Source organism: Pelophylax lessonae (assembly GCF_965119305.1).
Source record: "Pelophylax lessonae genome assembly, chromosome: 2".
Lineage (NCBI taxonomy): Eukaryota > Metazoa > Chordata > Amphibia > Anura > Ranidae > Pelophylax > Pelophylax lessonae.
This window is the reverse complement of record NC_138769.1, coordinates 727,545,019-727,566,869: the sequence shown is the minus strand read 5'-3', so window position 1 is coordinate 727,566,869 and position 21,851 is coordinate 727,545,019. Positions and strand designations below refer to the sequence as shown.

The following is a 21,851-nucleotide window of genomic DNA, read 5'->3' as shown; positions in this document are numbered from 1 at the left end:
ATTTTGAAATTAATGGTGGCACCATCGGATCACAAAAGGCACAAAAATCTCTGAATTTCTAAAGAAAATTAGTTCGGAATTTGACCCATGTATGGCCTGCATAAGCCCTGTGAGTGGGGCAAAATGTGTTTGGGAGCATGACTTGAATAGAGCCAAGTTGAAGGCAGCCATGTTTGTTTGTTGACCCTACATTTCTGGCTGGGTTGACCTGCGGCAGATTCACTTTTTTGAATGTCCAAATTGGGCCCAAAGTGTTAATATTTTATGTGACCACCATTATTTTCAAGCACTGCCTTAACCCTCTTGGGCATGGAGTTCACCAGAGCTTCACAGGTTGCCACTGGAGTCCTCTTCCACTCTTTCATGACGACATCACGGAGCTGGTGGATGTTAGAGACCTTGTGTTCCTCCACCTTCCATTTGAGGATGCACCACAGATGCTCAATAGGGTTTAGGTCTGGAGACATGCTTACCTAGTCTATCACCTTTACCCTCAGCTTCTTTAGCAAGGCAGTGGTCCTCTTTGAGGTGTGTTTGGGGTCGTTATGTTGGAGAACTGCCCTGTGGCCCCAGTCTCTGAAGGGAGGGGATCATGCTCTGCTTCAGTATGTCACAGTACATGTTGGCATTCATGGTTCCCTCAATGAACTGTAGCTCCCCAGTGCCGAATTTTGAAATCAATGGTGGCACCATCTGATCACAAAAGGCACAAAAATTTCTGATTTTCTAAAGAAAATTAGTTCGGAATTTGACCCATGCATGACCTGCATAAGCCTGTGAGTGGGGCAAAATGTGTTTGGGAGCATGACTTGAATAGAGCCAAGTTAAAGCCATGTTTGTTTGTTGACCCTACATTTCTGGCTGGGTTGACCTGCGGCAGATTCACTTTTTTAACGCCTTGATGTATTTTGCACCAGCAGGTCCCTATTCATGTGTACCGGATGGATTTTTACCTTTGACCTAAAACAAGTCTTTGAATATTGCATTTCTGCTTCTTAGGTATCTTTTCTTACTTGAATGTATTGGCAGCCTAGCCAACAAGAGTAGCTGCATGTGGCGGCAGCAGTGTCACGTTGTTTGTACATTTTGCTCAAATACAGATCTCAAAAGTAGTGAGCAACTGGCTTTAAAATATTAAAAAAAAAAAAAAAAGATAATATCAGTTTATCCAACCAAAAATGTGTTCTTTAAATAGATTCTATTCAATGTTAGAAAAAGCAGACTTGCAAGTTATTTTTCTCTGGAAAGCCTCTTTAATGTCCTTGTTTCTCAGGCTGTATATAAAGGGATTCATCATGGGAGTTAATACTGTATATAAAAAGGCCACTAAAGAGTCCACATCAGATGAGTAGGAGGCTTTTGGACGAATGTACATAAAGATAAGGGGCAGGAAAAATAAACTCACCACTGCAAAGTGAGAGGCGCAGGTAGAAAATGTCTTCTTACGGCCAGCATGGGAACTGATTTTGAGAATAGCTATAATAATCCTAATATATGATATGACAACTAAAATAAAGCTTATCAAAATGAGAAAGGCAGCCATGGAAGACCCTACAGCTACATTAAAGGATGTGTTGGCACAGGCCAACTGGAGCAGTGGAGGATGATCACAGTAGTAATGATGGATGATATTGGAACCACAATAAGGTAACTTTAAGGCAAGAAGTGTGGCTGTGAGTGGAGTTGCAAACCCCCCAGACCAAGCTACAGCTGAGAGTGATAAATACAATCGTCTTGTCATGATGGTTTGGTAGTGTAAGGGAGAGCATATAGCTATGTAGCGATCGTAGGCCATTACGGCCAGGAGTAGACACTCTGTTGAACCTAAAGAAAGAAAAATATACATCTGTGCAAAGCAGGCATTGTAGGAAATGGTATCCAGGTTCATCAGGAACTTAGCCAACATCTTTGGGATGGTTACCGAGGTGTAAGTCATGTCTAAAAAGGACAAGTTGCCGACAAAGAAGTACATTGGAGTGTGGAGATGCTGGTCAAAGATGACCAAGAAGAAGATAATGCCATTGCCAGAGAGGGTGAGGAGGTAGATACAAAGTAATACACAAAAAAGCAAAATGTGGTAATTCTGGAGGCTCTGGAATCCAAAAATGATGAATTCCGTCACATGGGTGAACGTTACATTAGAAGAAACTACTGATTTCAAGTAATCTTCATTAACCTAGATCATAGAAATTAAGAAAATTACTTAATTATAGCTCACCTGAAGCAACAAAAATTTTCAAGGATTCAACACAATGCTCATTTTTTTGATTTTAACCATTTGACCTTAATTTTCAATATAAATGGCAACAAAAGTGAGTACACCCCTATGTCAAAATGTCCAAATTGGGCCCAAAGTGTTCATATTTTTTGTGGCCAACATTATTTTCGAGCACTGCCTTAACCCTCGTGGGCACCAGAGCTTCACAGTTTGCCACTGGAGACCTCTTCCCCTCTTCATGACGACATCACAGAAGAAGAAGCTGTACACTCACTACTTTACATTGTAGCAAAGTGTCATTTCTTCAGTGTTGTCACATGAAAAGATTGAATAAAATAATTAAAAAAATGTGAGGGGTGTACTCACTTTTGTGAGATACTGTATATATATATATATATATATATATATATTTTTTTTTTTAGTTGGCTTGTGCCCAAGCTAATCTAGTGGATCTAATACTATCTCATCCACTGACACGGCATAATTACTAAGATGTGTTGTTCTGTAATTCTTGACTATCATGCTTAATTTGGATCATTGTGATGAAGAACATAATGAAGTCTGGGACAACTACTGTAGCATTTTCAGAGGGTGTGCAACAATGAAAGCCTCTGCATTTGTCTAAGAGCTGGTTTCATTGTAGCATTTAAAAAAATAAAAAATAAAAATAATTTTTAAAAAATCACTAAAGAAAGCCTTGTTTGTCTTATAAAACAATAATAATAGGATGAAAATATAAAATATATAACATTGAACCACTTGCAGACCAGCCACAGTATAGATACAGCAGCAGGTCGGCTCTATTGTGCGAAACGACGTACCGGTATGTCGTTTTGTGCAAAAGCCAGTGGAGGCGTGCATGTGCCGTTTGGCCACAGAGGGAGCCAATCAGCACATCCGGAGGACACAATGTGCTCAGCCACCCGCGATCGCTCCCTAGAGAAGTAGAATGGCGGTCTGCCGATGTAAACAAGTTCTGTCAGGGATGAACACAGTAATCTTGTGTTCCTGCTAAGCAAGAACATGAATCTCTGTGTTCATCCAGTGAGTCCATCCCCCACACAGTTAGAAAGCACACCCTAGGGACACATTTAACCCTTTGATTGCCCCTAGTGTTAACCCCTTCCCTGCTTGTGTCATTATTACAGTAACAGTGCATAATTTTAGCACTGTTCACTGTAGTATTGTCACCGGTCCCCCCAAAAAAATGACAAAAGTGTCAGGTGTCCGATTTGTCCGCTGCAATGTTGCAGTCCCGCTAAAAAACGCTGATAGCCGCCATTACTAGTAAAAAAAAAAAAGAAAAAAAAATTGCCATAGAAACATCCAATGGTTTGTAGGCACTTTTGCAAAAACCAATCAATATATGCCTTTTGAGATTTTGTTTACAAAAAAATATGTAGCAGAATACATATTGACATAAATTGATGAAGAAATTATATTTTTTAAATTTTTCTTAGCGGATGTGTTTTATAGCATCAAGTAAAAAATATTTTTTGTTTTTCAAAATTTGTCGTTCAATTTTTTTGTTTATAGCGCAAAAAATAAAACCGGCAGAGGTGATCAAATACCACCAAAAGAAAGCTCTATTTGTGGGAAAAAAAGGAAATCGATTTTATTTGGGTACAGCATCGCACGACCGCGCAATTGTCTGTTAAATTAAATTAACGCAGTACCGTATCGCAAAAAATGGCCTGGTCATTAAGGGGGTAAAACCTTGTGGGAAGTTACTATTTACCTTTGAACTGCACGGAAGGCTCCAGTACTACTGGTAGCATTATTCCTGGACACACCGTTTTAGGATACCATAACCTTATATATAATTTTTTTAAAAAGTATTTGCACTGTATTTATATAGTAGTAGTAATTTTTGTATTACAATTATTATTATTATTTGTATTATGATTATAATTTATTAGTAGTAGTATTATTATTAACTGTAGTCTTGGTAGCAGTAGTTGTATTTTTATTGTTATTATTATTACTAGTTGTAGTAGTAGTAGTAGTAGTAGTAGTAGTAGTGGTAGTAGTAGTACCAGTATTATTTTTTTATTATTATTATTATTATTATTATTATTATTATTATTATTATTAATTGAATTCCAGGTTGTCAAATTGTGTAAAGGGGTACCTACTTCCTAATCTGCATGTATAAAAAGGGGAGGTAGAGGCATGATGGACTTTGATGGTACCATAGACACTGGAGATGAACGTGGGAATATCAATTTTGTATAAAAATATACATTTATATTGATGTTGGTGATTTACATTTAGATTTTTATACAAAATTGATATTATTATTTATTGACCTGGTCATTAAGGGGGTAAAATCTTCCGGTCCAGAAGTGGTTAAAGAGCTGTGGGAAGTTATTATTTACCTTTGAACTGCATGGAAGGCTCCAGTACTACTGCTAGAATTATCCCTGGACACACCGTTTTAGGATACCATAACCTTATATATTAAAAAGAAAAAAAAAGTATTTGCACTGTATTTATAAAGTAGTAGTAATTTTTTTATTAAAATTATTATTATTATGTTTTTCCATAATTAAAATTATTATTATTATTATTATTATTATTATTATTATTATTATTATTATTATTATTATTATTATTATTATTATTAACAGTAGTATTGGTAGCAGTAGTTGTATTTTTATTATTATTATTATTACTAGTAGTAGTAGTAGTAGTAGTAGTAGTACCAGTATTATTTTATTATTATTATTATTATTATTATTATTATTATTATTATTATTATTATTATTATTATTATTTATTGAATTCCAGGGTGTAAAATTGTGTAAAGGTACCTACTTCCTAATCTGCATGTATAAAAAGGAGAGGTAGAGGCATGATGGACTTTGATGGTACCATAGACACTGGACATGAACGGGGCATATCAATTTTGTATAAAAATATAAATTTATATTGATGTTGGTGATTTAATACATTTAGATTTTTATACAAAATTGATATTATTATTTATTGACCTGGTCATTAAGGGGGTAAAACCTTCCGGTCCAGAAGTAGTTAAAGAGCTGTGGGAAGTTACTATTCACCTTTGAACTGCATGGAAGGCTCCAGTACTACTGCATTATCCCTGGACACACCGTTTTAGGACACCATAACCTTATATATAATAAAAAAAAAAAAAGTATATGCACTGTATTTATATAGTAGTAGTAATTTTTGTATTAAAATTATTATTATTAGTATTATAATTATTATTATTTTATTATGATTATTATTATATTATTTATTATATTATTATTATTATTATATAACAGTGGTATTGGTAGCAGTAGTTGTATTTTTATTATTATTATTATTATTACTAGTCGTAGTAGTAGTGGTAGTAATAGTAGTTCCAGTATTATTTTATTATTATTATTATTATTATTATTATTATTACTAGTCGTAGTAGTAGTGGTAGTAATAGTAGTTCCAGTATTATTTTATTATTATTATTATTATTATTACTAGTCGTAGTAGTAGTGGTAGTAATAGTACCAGTATTCTTTTATTATTATTATTATTATTTATTGAATTCCAGGATGTCAAATTGTGTAAAGGGGTACCTACTTCCTAATCTGCATGTATAAAAGGGAGAGGTAGAGGCATGATGGACTTTGATGGTACTATAGACACTGGACAGGAATGTGGAATATCAATTTTGTATAAAAAATATACATTTATATTGGTGTTGGTGATTTAATACATTTACATTTTTATATTAACCCTTTATTAAACTTACCTTCCATAGATCCACTCCCATAGCAAAAAAATACTGTATACCAGAAAACTTTTTTCAAGAATTTGCACTCTTAAGAAATTTCACTTTTTCGAAGTTGAATGAAATAAACTGAACTTTACACCCAGTGTTTAAATAAATGTTAGTATTTGGCACACATGTTGCATAGCTTTGCCTTTGCTTTGCCCTGCTGATAATTAAACTACGCTGTTATTAATCTTTCTTTTAAACTCCTGGTTGTAAACCATACAGGGGGTATAATTCCAATTATAAATCTCAGAGGAATAATTAGTCCTTGTTGACATCTGAGCTTCTTGTAATGCCCTGTTGATGTTGATGTTGTTGTTATTGTTGTTGTGGTTATAATTAATTAAATTGAAAATAACTCTCCCATATGCCTTGCCCTGTATAAACTAATCTAAGGATTTGTATTTTGTTTTATTTATATTGTTATAAACTTTCATTGTATTGTTTTCCTAAATAAAGGATGTATCAATCATATATATATATTGTATATGACATACACTATATTACCAAAAGTATTGGGACGCCTGCCTTTACACGCACATGAACTTTAATGGCATCCCAGGCTTAGTCTGTAGGGTTCAATATTGAGTTGGCCCACCCTTTGCAGCTATAACAGCTTCAACTCTTCTGGGAAGGCTATACACAAGGTTTAGGAGTGTCTATGGGAATGTTTGACCATTCTTCCAGAAGCGCATTTGTGAAGCCCGGCACTGATGTCAGACGAGAAGGTCTGACTCGCGGTCTCCGCTCAAATTCATCCCAAAGGTGTTCTATCGGGTTGATGTCAGGACTCTGTGCAGGCCAGTCAAGTTCCTCCACTCCAAACTCCCTCATCCATGTCTTTATGGACCTTGCTTTGTGCACTGGTGGGCAGTCATGTTGGAACAGGAAGGGACCATCCCCAAACTGTTCCCTCAAAGTTGGGAGCATGAAATTGTCCAAAATGTCTTGGTATGCTGACGCCTTCAGAGTTCCCTTCACTGGAACTAACTTCAAACTTGCTCATCCATGTCTTTATGGACCTTACTTTGTGCGCTGGTCCAAATCATTTGGTGAAGGAGGGATTATGATGTGGGGTTGTCTTTCAGGGGTTGGGTTTGACCCCTTAGTTCCAGTGAAGGGAACTCTTAAGGCGTCAGCATACCAATGCTCCCAACTTTGTGAGAACAGTTTGGGGATGGCCCCTTCCTGTTCCAACATGACTGCCCACCAATGCACAAAGCAAGGTCCATAAAGACATGGATGAGTGAGTTTGGGGTGGAGGAACTTGATTGGCCTGCTCAAAATCCTAAACTCAACCCGATAGAACACCTTTGGGATGAATTGGAGCAGACACTGCGAACCAGGCCTTTTCGTCTACATCAGTGCCTGACCTCACAAATGCACTTTTGGAAGAATGGTCAAACATTCCCATAGACACTCCTAAACCTTGTGGACATCCTTCCCAGAAGTGTGGAAGCTGTTATGGCTGCAAAGGGTGGGCCAATTCAATATTGAACCCTACAGGCTAAGACTGGGATGGTATTAAAGTTCATGTGCGTGTAAAGGCAGGCGTCCCAATACTTTTGGTAATATAGTGTGTATATATATATACTGTATGATTTTTTTTTTACCCTTTATTATGTTCAGAACTAAAACTAAATACTAAATACATTTAAAAAGTCCTATTCTTTATACGTTAGTTCTGTATATTTGAAATAGTAAACGTTATTATTTTGTATTTCCATATCCCCCACAGTAAAGGTTTCATCCAACAGCACCAATCTCCACCAGTACAGATCTTCCCCAAAGCCGTGAATCCCCCCTCCCAGCCCACCATCTCAGTACAGGCACTGTTGCTAGCCAAACCCCTCAGTACAGATCCCCCACACTCACTACAGACATCCCTGAGTACAGATCACTCTCAGTACAGACCCCCACAATAGAGACACTCCTCAGTATGGACCCTGAGTACAGACCCCTAATCAGTACAGACCTCCCTAGTACAAACACCCCAGAACAGACCCCCAGTACAGATCTTCCCACACAGCCCTGAATACCCCCTCCCAGCCCACCACCTCAGTACAGACACTGTTCCCAGCCAAACCCCTCAGTACAGCTCCCCCCCACTACAGACATCCCTCAGTACAGACCCCCCAGTAGAGACCCTCCTCAGTACAGACCCCCCAGTAGAGACCCTCCTCAGTACAGACCCCCCAGTAGAGACCCTCCTCAGTACAGACCTCCCAGTAGAGACCCTCCTCAGTATGGACCCTCCAGTACCCCAGTACAGACACCCCCACAGAACAAACACCCGGGTACCCAGTGCGGACTGCGGCCCCTCTCGCTCCTCTTTAGGTCGGGACCTGCCAAAAATAAAGATGTAAAGAGTCTCAAAGTTCAATTGAAACTCTGATTAAATATGGCCTCCATATTGTTATTCAATGGTTAAAAGAAGCACTGTAATACATACCTCTTGCAAGAGTGGTGTCTTGTGAGAATCACTGAGTTCTACTTCTGCGATTCTTCTGGGTCTGATCCATAGATGAAGGATCTAAATGAAACAAAGAAAGCAGAGAAACAAGAAAAAGTGAAAAAAAGTTATACCAGTATTATAAATAAATAAATCCCTATAATTGTCTCCCATCCCATTAAACTCAAAGTCTTAGCAAATATTCCTCACACCCTGGGTGACCTTTTCATATACCACATGAGTTTCTGGTAGGCAGTTTGCTTACTTACCTGTCCACCAGCAGCCATTGCTATCTGATTCTTGCTCCTAAAGGCAGTTGGGTGGCGTTACTCCTCGTTTCAGTTAGCGTCTTGGTTGCTGAATAATGGGATTAATCCTTTCAGCTTCTCCCAGCAGTACCTTGCTGCTGCCTTGTACCTTCCCTGTCTTCCCTGTCAGCAGTGGCATAAGGAGTTTGACCACATGCCCCCCCTCCCCCCCCAGCTCTGGGATTGATCCATAGCGTAGTAATGTAACGCTCCTGCGTTTTTTATATGGTGTGGATTTTCAGCTGCAGAAATAGTTCCACGTCAGTAGCCATGTAAGAGATATGCTGAGATACCATTCCCAACCTCAATGACTCATCATGTGTGGAAGGTCTTATTTCAGCCAGTAAATACACACAATTAGCAAGCTGGTTCTTAGAGTGACTTTATGCATGTGGTAACACAATGATGAAGGTTGAGGGATAGGTTGAGTGGAGGTGGTAGGTGATAGACACTTGAAGGTGAGACAGTAGCAGATGGATGCAGGAAGGTTTAGCAATGTTGTATGATAGCAGATGATAGAATAGCAGGTGGACATACAAAAGAGATCAACCCAGTGCAGAAAAGTAGCAGTAGTCTCAAGAGCTAGCAATCTAGTTTATGCAGATGTGATAAACAGTCTCTACTATGCAGAGCTAGATAGTGTAAGCTTAGTATAAGTTTATAGAGAATTCCCCTGCGGGGTACTTAGCACTATTAGCGATACAGCCGAAGGGTGGTTCAGAAAGGGCGGATGATCCAGTAGCGGGATACAGGGATCAGCGCAGCGAGGTTCCGTCAGCGAAGTAAGCTTGCAAGCATGGAAGCTTCAAGCAAGGTTAGCATCCAGATAAGGGTGTTTGAACGAACACATGTGAGTGAGAACCGACGCCTTAAATAGCCATCTAGTCCGGCGCTGAGTGATGACAGCTCCAGTCTTAAAGGTGTATGCGCACCTTTCCAAAAGTAAATGGTAGGGCGCATACACTTGTGGAAAGTGTAATTTAGGGTACCAAAGGTACCGGAACATTACAATACCCCCCCCTTAAGGCCTGCTCCTGAAGGCCTCTGGAGCTGGTTTGTCTGGGTATCTCGCATGAAAATTGCGGATTAATCTAGGGGCATGTATGTCAGAGGTGTTTAGCCAGGTGTCGTCTTGGGGCCCATAGTTCTTCCATCTAACCAAGTACTGAAGTCTTCTTCTGTAGATACAAGAATCCAGAATCTCTTTTATCTCGTATTCTTCTCCACCTTCAACTTGTACAGGAGGGGGAGGTGGAATATTAGGCCTTATTCCTTGGTCCGGAACATGGGGTTTTAGTAGCGACACATGGAAAATGGGATGGATTTTTAGGTCCATTGGCAATGTAAGCTGCACTGCAGCTTTTCCAATAAGTTTCTTGATTGGGAAAGGTCCCAAGAACAGAGGTCCAAGCTTTTTGCTAGGGATCTTCAGTCTCAAGTTTTTTGTTGAGAGCCAAACGAGGTCCCCGATAGTATACTGTGGAGAAGGTCTTCTACGAAGATCATAGTACTTCTTTTGTTGACTGTGAGCGTGTGCAATGGTAGTATTTAGTAAACCCAGAGAATCCTTTATTTGGGAAAGATAGTCTGAGGCTACTGGGTTATTTGAAGGAAGGATGCGTGGAGGGAGAATAGAGGGATGGAACCCATAGTTCAAGTAGAACGGACTCTGCTTGGTTGTACTGTGAGTTGCGTTGTTGTAGGCAAATTCTGCCAGGGGGAGAAGATCCAACCAATCATCCTGTTGGTAAGAAGTGTAACAACGTAAATACTGCTCGATGCATTGGTTGACTCTTTCAGTCTGTCCGTTGGTCTGCGGATGGTAAGGAGAAGTGAGCTTCCGCTCAATCCGTAGTATGTGATATAGTTCTTGCCAGAATTTAGAAATAAATTGGGATCCACGGTCAGACAAAAGAGTTTTTGGGATACCATGTAATCTGAAGACATGTTTCATCAGGAGTTCTGCCGTTTGTTTGGACGAAGGTAGTCTGCGAATAGCAATGAAATGTGCCATCTTTGTCAGATGGTCCACTGACACCAAGATGGTATTAAATCCTTTGGAAGGAGGCAATTCTACGATGAAGTCCAATGACAGAACCTCCCATGGAGTTTGGGGTATTGGTAGACTGCATAGTAGACCCGATGGTCTCGTAGTGTCAATTTTGGACCTGGCACAGACATTGCATGAAGAGACGAATTTTTGTATAGATGTTTTCATGTCAGGCCACCAGAATTGCCGAGAAATCAAATTGAAAGTCTTTGTCATACCCATATGTCCTGCCATAGGCACATCATGCGATAATTCCAAGATCTTGGTGCGTATGGTAGGTGGTATGTAAAGTTTGTCGTTGTAGTAGAGGAAGCCTTCTGCATCGGTAGTTAGTTGTGGTGGGGGTGAATCCAAACTTATACCATGCAGAACCTCTTCCTTCAAGGAACGGACAACTCCAATAATGCGTTTGTGAGGTATTATAGGAACGGAAGGAATTTCAAAGTAGTTTTCTTCAGTTAGTCGTGATAGTGCATCCGCCTTTTTGTTCTTATCTGCAGGTGTGTAGGTCACTAGGAAGTTAAACCTTAGAAAGAATAGTGACCATCGTACCTGTCGATGCGATTGCTAGTCTGAAGATATTGGAGGTTTTTATGGTCGGTGTATATAATTATTGGTAATTGGGTGCCTTCGAGTAAATGTCGCCAATTCTCCAGAGCCAATTTTATAGCAAGCAGTTCCTTCTCACCCACGGGGTAATTTATCTCGGGACTGCTCAGGGATTTAGAAAAAAAGGCGACTGGATGAAGTGGTGAAGTGGGGGTAGGTCGTTGGGAGAGTATTGCTCCTACTGCCAGGTTTGACGCATCTACCTCTAGAATGTATTGGAGGGATGGGTCTGGATGGCGTAATATGGGAGCGGAATTAAACCTTGTCTTTAACAAGTGGAAAGCCTTATTTGCTTCTTCTGACCATTTAAATGGTATTTTTATGCTAGTGAGCTGTGTGAGGGGTCTCACAATAGCAGAAAAGTTTTTTATGAACTTCCTGTAGAAATTTGAAAATCCCAGGAATCGCTGTAGCGCCTTGCGTGTAGTTGGTGTAGGCCAATCCTGAATGCAGGATATTTTACTCATGTCCATCTCGATTCCTGTTTTGGATATGATGTAGCCTAGAAAGAGTACCTCATCTTTATGGAACAAGCATTTCTTCAGCTTCACATAAAGATTATGTGCAAGCAATCTCGATAATACAAGTCTTACATGTCTTATGTGTTCAGACAGGGTCCGTGAATATATAAGTATATCGTCCAGATATACCACAACACAGACATCTAGTAAGTCTTTAAAAATATCGTTTATAAATCGTTGGAAAACTGCAGGGGCATTGCATAGGCCGAATGGCATCACAAGATATTCGAACAATCCGTATCTAGTTCTGAACGCAGTCTTCCACTCGTGTCCATCACGGATTCGAATGAGATTGTATGCTCCTTTCAGGTCTAATTTTGAAAAATAGGTAGCTCCACGCACCTGCTCAATGAGCTCAGGGATAAGCGGTAGAGGATAGCGATCTTTTATTGTGATAGCATTCAATTTCCTGTAGTCGATGATAGGTCTGAGACTTGAATCTTTATTGCGAACAAAAAAGAGTCCTGCTGCTGTGGAAGAAGTGGAAGGTCTAATAAAACCTTTTTCCAAGTTCTCATCCAAATAGGTTTTGAGATGGGCAAGTTCATCCTGTGAAAGAGGATAAACATGACCGAACGGCAATTTGCTATTTGGGAGTAGATCAATGCTACAATCATAGTCTCGATGAGGAGGTAATGCTTGAGCATTTTTCTCAAGAAAAACCTCAGAAAGATCCTGATAACATAGTGGTGCAATCTCATCTGTCACCACAGACAGAATCTTCCCGGAAAACGGGAGGTTACACGTTTCCTCGCAATAACAAGAAGGGAAGGTCAAGGACCGTTTCTTCCAATCTATGGTTGGTTGGTGTGTGTGCAACCAGGGAAGTCCCAACACAATGGGAAAGTGGGGTGATGGTATTAGATCGAAGGTAGTAGTCTCCCTATGAGACTCGTTAATAGTGACTAGAAGTGCTTGTGTCTGATCGGTGATCGGACCAGAGGATAACGGAACACCGGTAATAAGACTTACTGAGACAGGTTTGAGTTTAGAAATAATAGGAATTTTATTTAAAGCAGCAAAACATATATCCATATAATTTCCACAAGATCCTGTGTCAATCATGGCCTTAGTAGTAATCCTGTTCTGGTCCCACTGTAATGTCAAAAAAACAGAAATGTAGGGGTTAGTGAATGAAGTTGTCAATCCTCCTAGAGAGACATGTGAACACTCACCCTTCTTTTTGTTGACTAGGGGACAGACGTTTATCTTGTGATCCGGGGATGCACAGTACAAGCAGAGATTTTCATTTCGTCTTTTGGCTTTTTCCATAGTTGATAGCGGTGGGCGTATGGTTCCTACCTCCATAGGAACGGCCAGACTCCGAGAGGAAACGGATAATGGCATTCCCATCTTTTTAGCCTTTCTTTCTCGTAGTCTTCTATCTATGGTAATACTGAGTTGTATTAATGCATCCAGGGTTTTTGGCAGATCCGCTCGGGCGAGCTCGTCCTTAACGGCTTCTGATAGGCCAAGCCTAAATTGGGTTTTCAGAGATGCATCATTCCATTCTGAATCAAGGGTCCATCTCTTGAACTCTGCGACAAAGTCTTCCACAGGCCTCCTTCCTTGTTTCAAGGATCTTAACTGAAGATCAGCAGTACTCTGCCTATTGGGGTCATCATATAGGCTAGTGAGTTCTGCCAGGAACAAGGCATAGGAGTTGAGAAGCTGGTCGTTTTTCTCAAAAAGAGAATCTGCCCAGGCTCGAGGATCGCTTGATAGGTAAGAAATAATAGTACAAACCTTAATGTGATCAGTAAGGTAGGTACGAGGTTTTAGCAAAAAAAGTAACTCACATGCGTTTTTAAATTCGCGAAATTTTTTGCGATCGCCTGTAAATACCAAAGGGGGATTTATCTTGGGTTCAGGGGACTGAGCAGAGGTAAGTTGTGTCAGTCTAATTACCTGCTGCGACAGAGCCTGATTGTCTTCTTTTAATTCAGCAAGTGCGTGTATTAACGCAGATACTTGCTGTTTTAATTGTGTCACCTGAGTGGTTATTTCTGGAACTATTTCTGCTGAATCCATTTTTAGGTTCGTTCAATCTGTAACGCTCCTGCGTTTTTTATATGGTGTGGATTTTCAGCTGCAGAAATAGTTCCACGTCAGTAGCCATGTAAGAGATATGCTGAGATACCATTCCCAACCTCAATGACTCATCATGTGTGGAAGGCACTTGAAGGTGAGACAGTAGCAGATGGATGCAGGAAGGTTTAGCAATGTTGTATGATAGCAGATGATAGAATAGCAGGTGGACATACAAAAGAGATCAACCCAGTGCAGAAAAGTAGCAGTAGTCTCAAGAGCTAGCAATCTAGTTTATGCAGATGTGATAAACAGTCTCTACTATGCAGAGCTAGATAGTGTAAGCTTAGTATAAGTTTATAGAGAATTCCCCTGCGGGGTACTTAGCACTATTAGCGATACAGCCGAAGGGTGGTTCAGGAGAGGCGGATGATCCAGTAGCGGGATACAGGGATCAGCGCAGCGAGGTTCCGTCAGCGAAGTAAGCTTGCAAGCATGGAAGCTTCAAGCAAGGTTAGCATCCAGATAAGGGTGTTTGAACGAACACATGTGAGTGAGAACCGACGCCTTAAATAGCCATCTAGTCCGGCGCTGAGTGATGACAGCTCCAGTCTTAAAGGTGTATGCGCACCTTTCCAAAAGTAAATGGTAGGGCGCATACACTTGTGGAAAGTGTAATTTAGGGTACCAAAGGTACCGGAACATTACAAGTAAGCACCTTATTTAAAGCTCATCAGCCTGTACCTTTGTGCTTGTGATAGTGTTTCCTGCTTATCAAGTGCACCTGACTATTCTATTTGTTCCTGTTGCTGATGATTTTAAATGTTACCGGATACCTTTATTGTCTTTCGCCTGCCCTGACCTTTGCTGCATTACCCAATACCTCTACTGTCTTCTGCCTGCCTTGACCTTTGCTACATTACTCTATACCTTTATTGTCTGCTGCCTGCCTTGACCTTTGCTACATTACTCTATACCTTTATTGTCTGCTGCCTGCTTTGACCTTTGCTACATTACTCTATACCTTTATTGTCTGCTGCCTGCCTTGACATTTGCTACATTACTCTGTACCTTTATTGTCTGCTGCCTGCCTTGACCTTTGCTACATTATTCAATATCTCTACTGTCTGCTGCCTGCCTTGATCTTTGCTACATTACTCTATACCTTTATTGTCTGCTGCCTGCCCTGACCTTTGCTACATTATTCGATACCTCTACTGTCTGCTGCTTGCCTTGACCTTTGCTACATTATTCGATACCTCTACTGTCTGCTGCCTGCCTTGACCTATACTACATTACTCTATACCTTTATTGTCTGCTGCCTGCCTTGACCTTTGCTACATTACTATATACCTTTATTGTCTGCTTCCTTCCTTGACCTTTGCTACATTACTCTATACCTTTATTGTCTGCTGCCTGCCTTGACATTTGCTACATTACCCGATACCTTTATTGTCTGCTGCTTGCCTTGACCTTTTGCAAATGTGTGCAAACTAAACCCCTGGTTTTAACGTGAACTGTTAGACAGGACATTTCAGTTTGTTGCAGGCCAGTCGGTAAGTGAGCTGGGAATGGTCTTCGTTGCTTTTTGACATGCGTTATTCCTTGCTGCAATGACCAGTTATCGGTTGGGGTGGTTGTTATTTGTTTGTACTATTGGTTCATTGGTTAAGGGACGCACTAGATACTTTAGTGGATTGTGCTGTTGCTGGGTGTTCAGTGCATTCCTGTACCTTTAACTACCTCCTTCCCGGGCCATTGTAAATATACGGCCGGGCGGGAGTCTCGTCCTTCTGAATGGACGTTCCGGAACGTCCTTCAGAAGGAGAGAGATCGCGCCGCCGCGGGCACGCGCAGCGGCGCGATCTCGATGTGCCTGTGTCCCTCGGACACAGAGCAACATCATTGGGCAGGAGGGCCCTGTGATTGGCCCTCCTGATCACATGACGGCTGTGTCCAATCACAGCCGTCATGTAATGTAAATAGAGCCATTGTAACGGCTTCGATCTCTTCTCCTCCTGACAGATCCTGTCAGTGAGGAGAAGAGAAGAGGATCGGTGCTGCTGCTGGGGTGATCAGTGAGTATTTCTAATTACTCACTGATCACAGGGGGGGTCTGTGCTGGTAATCAGATGATTGATTACCAGTGCAGCCTTGGGGGGGGGGAGGGGTGCCACTAAGCCACCAGGGATGCCCACCCATGACCACCAGGGATGCCCACCATGGCCACCAGGGATGGCAAGCAGGGCTCAGAGAGCCCCCCAGTGCCCTCCCTATCAGTGTTGCCCACCAATGCCATCTATCAGTGCTGCCCACCAGTGCCGTTATTGCCATCTATCAGTGCCGCCCACCAGTGCCCATTACTGCCCACCAGTGCCGCCTATCAGTGCCTATCAGTGCCCCCCATCAGTGCCGATCAGTGCCCCCCATCAGTGCCGATCATTGCCACCCAACAGTGCCACCTATCAGTGCCCATCAGTGCCCATCAGTGCTGCCTATCAGTGCCCATCAGCGCTGCCTATCAGTGCCCACCAATGCTGCATATCAGTGCTATCTATCAGTGCCACATATCAGTGCCCATCAGTGCTGCATATCAGTGCTACCTATCAGTGCCCATCAGTGCTGCATATTAGTGCCACCCCATCAGTGCCACCCCATCAGTGTCTCCTCATCAGTGCCTGTCAGTGCGGCATCATCAGTGCTCATCAGTGCAGGAAAAAACATATCTATTTACAAAATTTTATAACCTAAACAAAAAAACTTTTTTTTTTTTTTCAAACTTTTCAGTCTTTTTTTATTTGTGCACCAAAAAAGAAAAAACCTGACGGTGATCAAATACCACCAAAAGAAAGCTCTATTTGGTTTAGGTACAGTGTTGCATGACCGCGCAATTGTCATTCAAATTGCAACAGCGCTAAAAGCTGAAAATTGGTCTGGGAAGGAAGGGGGTTTAAGTGCCCAGTATTGAGGTAGTTAAGGAGGGTTGGGCTTCCTCCAGGCATGCCTGCCCTCAATCTATCCATTATTATATATGTGCTCCAACTTTGGAGACTCTCCAAATATATAGAGTTAGGACTGCAGTACACTAGGGTGCTGTGAAGTGGTCCAGCAAATCACGCATATATTTGCAAATGTTTAAAAACTAAACCACAGTTTTTAATGTGAACTGCTAGACAGGACAATTTGGTTTGTTGCAGGCTGGTTGGTAAGTGAGCTGGGAATTTTCCTTCGTTGTTTTTTGACATGCGTCAGCCTTCCATGTGCTCCTTGGCCTTGTTGCAATGGCCAATTATAGGTTGGAGTGGTTGCCATTTGTTTGGACCTTTGCTACATTACCAGATACCTGTAGGGGGGTTGGGTTGATCTCTGGAGAGCTTAGTTGGGTTTGCCTCCGTCCCTGTAAATCTATAGGGGGGTATGTTGGTGCATCAAACCAAAGTGTGGGACTTTCAGGGCAAGTGATGGATACACGGTTGTATAAAGAAAATACATTTATTTAAAAATAGAAAAATATATTCAACGAGAGTTATAACTGACAGTTATAATAGTGCATGGGTGTTGGGTTATAGACCCAAGGTGCGTAGAAGAAAGGTAAGTTTCGGAAAAAGGGTTTCCGTGACAATGGTGAAAATAAGGTGACTTTTTATTTTGGATGAATAACTCTGTTTTTCCAGGCTAGCTTGCTTGGATTTTCACAGAGAGATCATCCGATGTTGATCCTACGCGTTTCGGCTAACAACGTAGCCTTTTTCAAGGATATTGGTATCACCAGTTCTGTAAGAATAGTGACGAATTCTAGTAATTGTTCGTATATATCATAGTAAATCTTTTTAACATGGTTAGATAAAAAGAAGGGAGTACATACATTTGGCCTATTCTTGTGAGTTTTTCATGTCTGGAGAAGATTCGCAACAGGAACCAATGGGAAGCAGCCTGGAAGGTATATGTAAGTGGTCATAATCACAGAAAGGGGGGGGGGTTTGATTAATGAGATATTAGATTTCATTTGTGTGTCAACTCACTATGTATGGTATGGTAGTCTATTTGTGCCTTCATATAACTTATGAAGGTTGAGCGACAAAAAAGTTGTCTGGGTATTTCTAGGTGGTTGACAATCTGTAGGTATATATGACATACATAAGATGAATATCAAAGTGTTTTAGTGAAATGGGGGAATGGATTGGGTTATATATTGGGTACTTACAGTATATACTGCAAGGTCACAGTCACTAAGCAGCTCAGAATTGCTCAGATGGTCTTCCTTTGGATGTGTTGTTTGCAGGGCTAAATATTTGAAGATATATAGATGTATGTGTATTTAGTATAATTTATGGTTGTAATATTAGAGTGTACGGGTTGGCTTGTGGTACTTACTGCAGAAGTGCAGCCGTCATCATAGTCCACCCAATGCTTGCGTGCAAAATCCTATACAAGTGTCCAAGGCTGGAATTACATGCAACCTGCTATTTGTTAATTATCTATTAAAATAGGCAGTAGAGCAAATGTGTTTTTTTTAGAGTGCTTTATTGGTAAAAGAGTGACTAGGTAACTGTAGATGGGGGTCCATCCTGGAAAGACTTACTGTTTGGTTGGATTGCTGCAGTTGCGTCTGCTCTGTCTCCTCGTTTCCCTCAGTCTGAGGGCGATGTGAGGAGACGCCGTTTCCTCGGCCTTTTAAAGCCTGCCGCGCATGCGCATTGGGTGCCGCACGTATCGGGCTTTGTACGTTACTGACGTCACTCCTCGCTACTGCGCGTGCGCCTGTGGAGGTGCGCGCATCAGGAGACCAGTTGCACGTTATTGGCCGCCGACATGGAGGGAAGGAACCAAGATCCTGGGAGGGGATCTAGTTGGAAGATGGTATGTTCCGAGGTGCCTAATTTAGCCCCTGGCTGTCCATGGGCTTTCCGTGCCGGGTGTGGTCTTCGGGACATCAAAACATTCACAAGAGGGCTTAAGGGATTACGATGTATAAGTGTCATGGAACCATGAACCAGACGTACAACAACAGATAAGTGAAAATAAGAAAGCTTTATTGAAAAACAAGCTATAAAGCAAAAGTCCAAACGGATGGCGAAACCGATGCAGAGTCTTTGCGAAGCCAGGGGTCAGGAACCAGCAGGGTAGTCAGACGAAGCCAGGATCAGGAACCAGCAGGGTAGTCAGATGAAGCCAGGATCAGGAACCAGCAGGGTAGTCAGACGAAGCCAGGAACAGGAACCAGCAGGGTAGTCAGATGAAGCCAGGATCAGGAACCAGCAGGGTAGTCAGACGAAGCCAGGAACAGGAACCAGAAGTAGCAGCAGTCTTAGAAGCATGTGAACACAGGAGGACCAAGCAGGGAACTGAAGCCACAGACCTCCTATATATATGAGCTAGGCATCCAGCTCCTCCCAGTGGGAAGGAGGAGCCGCAGGGTGGGAGGCTACAAGAAACCCAGAAACCAAGATGGCCGCCAGCACATGTCAAACGAAGGAGAACAGCAAGAAGGTAAGACCATGACAATAAGTAATACAATACAATTTATATAAAACAAAAATACAATAAATAAATGGTATATAGTCTTCTTATTAGTAGTTTTAACAGCAGAAGAAAAAAGCTCATTGGACTTTGGAGAGCAGTCATGTCTGGAGGTCAGGTGGGAGCGAGGGGGATTGGATCCTATTTGGTTTTGGATTATGAGAGGGGTGGGAATCCCCTGGGTGTAAATTAATGGTGTAAACCAAGAGGAATGGGAAAAAATAATAATAATAATAATGGTAAATAAAATATGAAAATCATAAAAATATGTATATATAAGGGATTTTCAAGTAGATGATACTAGATGGTATCATCTAGTATCATCTACTTGAAAATCCCTTATATATAATCCCTTATGAAAATCCCTTATATATACATATATAATTCAAATTTATTTTCTTGTAATTCTGTAAAACTCTTGTAATTCAAATGTATTTTCTTTATACAACCGTGTATCCATCACTTGCCCTGAAAGTCCCACACTTTGGTTTTAGGCACCAACATACCCCCCTATACATTACCAGATACCTCTACTGTCTGTGCCTACCTTGACCTTTGCTTTGCTCATGCTTGCCACCAGCCCTGATTCCACTGGAGTGTTTCATCTTGTTTCTTGCGCTGTATGGTACATCTACCCTCTTCTGCCTTGGGTTTGCTTGCAACATTCTACCTCCAAAATATATAGTCTTGTGTATTATGTCCAGGGAGGCAACCAGTTGTAGTGCTGGTAGGCCTGCTTGCCTGATAGGAAGGGGGATTGGGAGCTTCGTTCCTCAGGGGCAGAAACTCAAAGCATCTGGATCATCATTTTTCTGCTCCATAGAGACCTGCATGCCTGGGCTTTTAGTTTGTGGCTTTCTAACCCTGCCCCATTGTCTGTTGACATCTTCTTTAATGCCCTGGTGCCTCCATTATGATGATCCAGATTGGACATGAAGCCAGGTGAAGAAATGGTATACAGTATAACCAGGTGAAGAAATGGTATACAGTATAATTTAGGCTGAAGTATTGTTCCTTTAAGACTGGTGAACAGTGTGGGTTCTTCTACAACAGCGGTGAGTTGGATTATGGGAGATGTAGTTGGAGGAAGGATAAAGATTGTGCAGGAGGGAATTTACTGGACTACACTCACAGGGAGCCGAGGGATCCACGGAGAATTGTGGGAGAGAAGATAATTAGAGGGCGGAGTCAGATATACGCTCTTCTGCTTCGGGGACCTCCTGGAGAGCGGAGGGTCAGAGAGGGGAGCAGAGCCACTGCAGAGAGCAGAGTGATCAGGGACTGAGGCTTGAGCTAGGAGAATGCATCAAAGAGGCACCGGATGTTGCGGTGAGGTGACTGGCTCTGTGCGGAGGCCTGCTGAACAGAAGTGACGGAGAGTTGGGTGAGAGAGGCCCAACTGTTCTAAGTGGAAGATAGAGGGACAGTCTGTGATGCAGCACAGAAAAGGAAAGAATCCTGAATAGCCGAGATGGTTGCCATTGGACACTCCTGAAGCTCTGCAGTGCATTGTGAACCGGAGAACCGCAAGTATATTTAAAGTGATAAACACTGATCATATTTCAAGCAGAACCTGGATTTACTAATACCCCCTTCCCTGTGGATTACAAATGTAATTTATTTAAATGTCCAGAGCTCCAGCTGCCAGCGAAGAATTGCAAGGCCTTGCTAGGAAAGAGACTCTAGTAATTCACTGCTAAAGGAGGCCCCCTACAGATGTTAGAGTGCATTCTTTTAGTCACTAGATTAAAGGTTAAAAGGTGTTTTAATCAAATACATATATATATATATATATATATATATGCATATTCAGCTGAGTTAATTAGATCCAGCTATTCTACAAACAGTTATTGTAGACAAGTTTGTCTGATAGTCACTCTAACAGGTCTTTTGAGTAAGTTACATAATATATTCATATGTACACCTAATTAGATATTTTCATATATATTCATTTTGTCACATTGTTGTTGCTAGATTTTGGGCCTCGACTCTCATATTTGTCTTTGGGACTTGGAGATTCAAAACCTTATCATATCTCTTGGTTGTTATTCCAGTTGTGTTGAAAGTATATCTGTTTCTCTCCTATTTGAATTCAGTAAACTAATATACTGTGAACAAAAATAATATTAAAACCCGCCCTAAATAAATGTGTGTTAGTCCTACCTGCAGCTGCTGTACACTTAGAATAAAACTAAGAAAGCAATGGAATACAATTTTAAAACAGCGCTATCAGGCATAAAGGAATAAATATAAAGTGTACTTAAAATCTCTGAAACTGATATTATCAAAAAAGTGCATCAGTGCTAAAAAGATATAAAATCATATAACCACATGAATAAATACAGAATTATATACCATATGAAT

General features: G+C 41.2%; 1 protein-coding gene across 1 annotated transcript; it reads right to left on the bottom strand.

The window, feature by feature from the left end:
- Positions 1–1,198: 1,198 nt before the first annotated feature.
- LOC309548302 (olfactory receptor 6N1-like) lies at positions 1,199–8,738 on the bottom strand (the record flags this gene model as incomplete). The annotated part of the gene is made up of 3 exons (XM_082248241.1): positions 1,199–2,176; positions 8,452–8,532; positions 8,721–8,738. The coding sequence occupies 3 exons, from the start codon at positions 8,736–8,738 to the stop codon at positions 1,199–1,201; spliced, it is 1,077 nt and encodes a 358-aa protein (XP_082104367.1).
- Between the last annotated feature and the right edge of the window lie 13,113 nt (positions 8,739–21,851).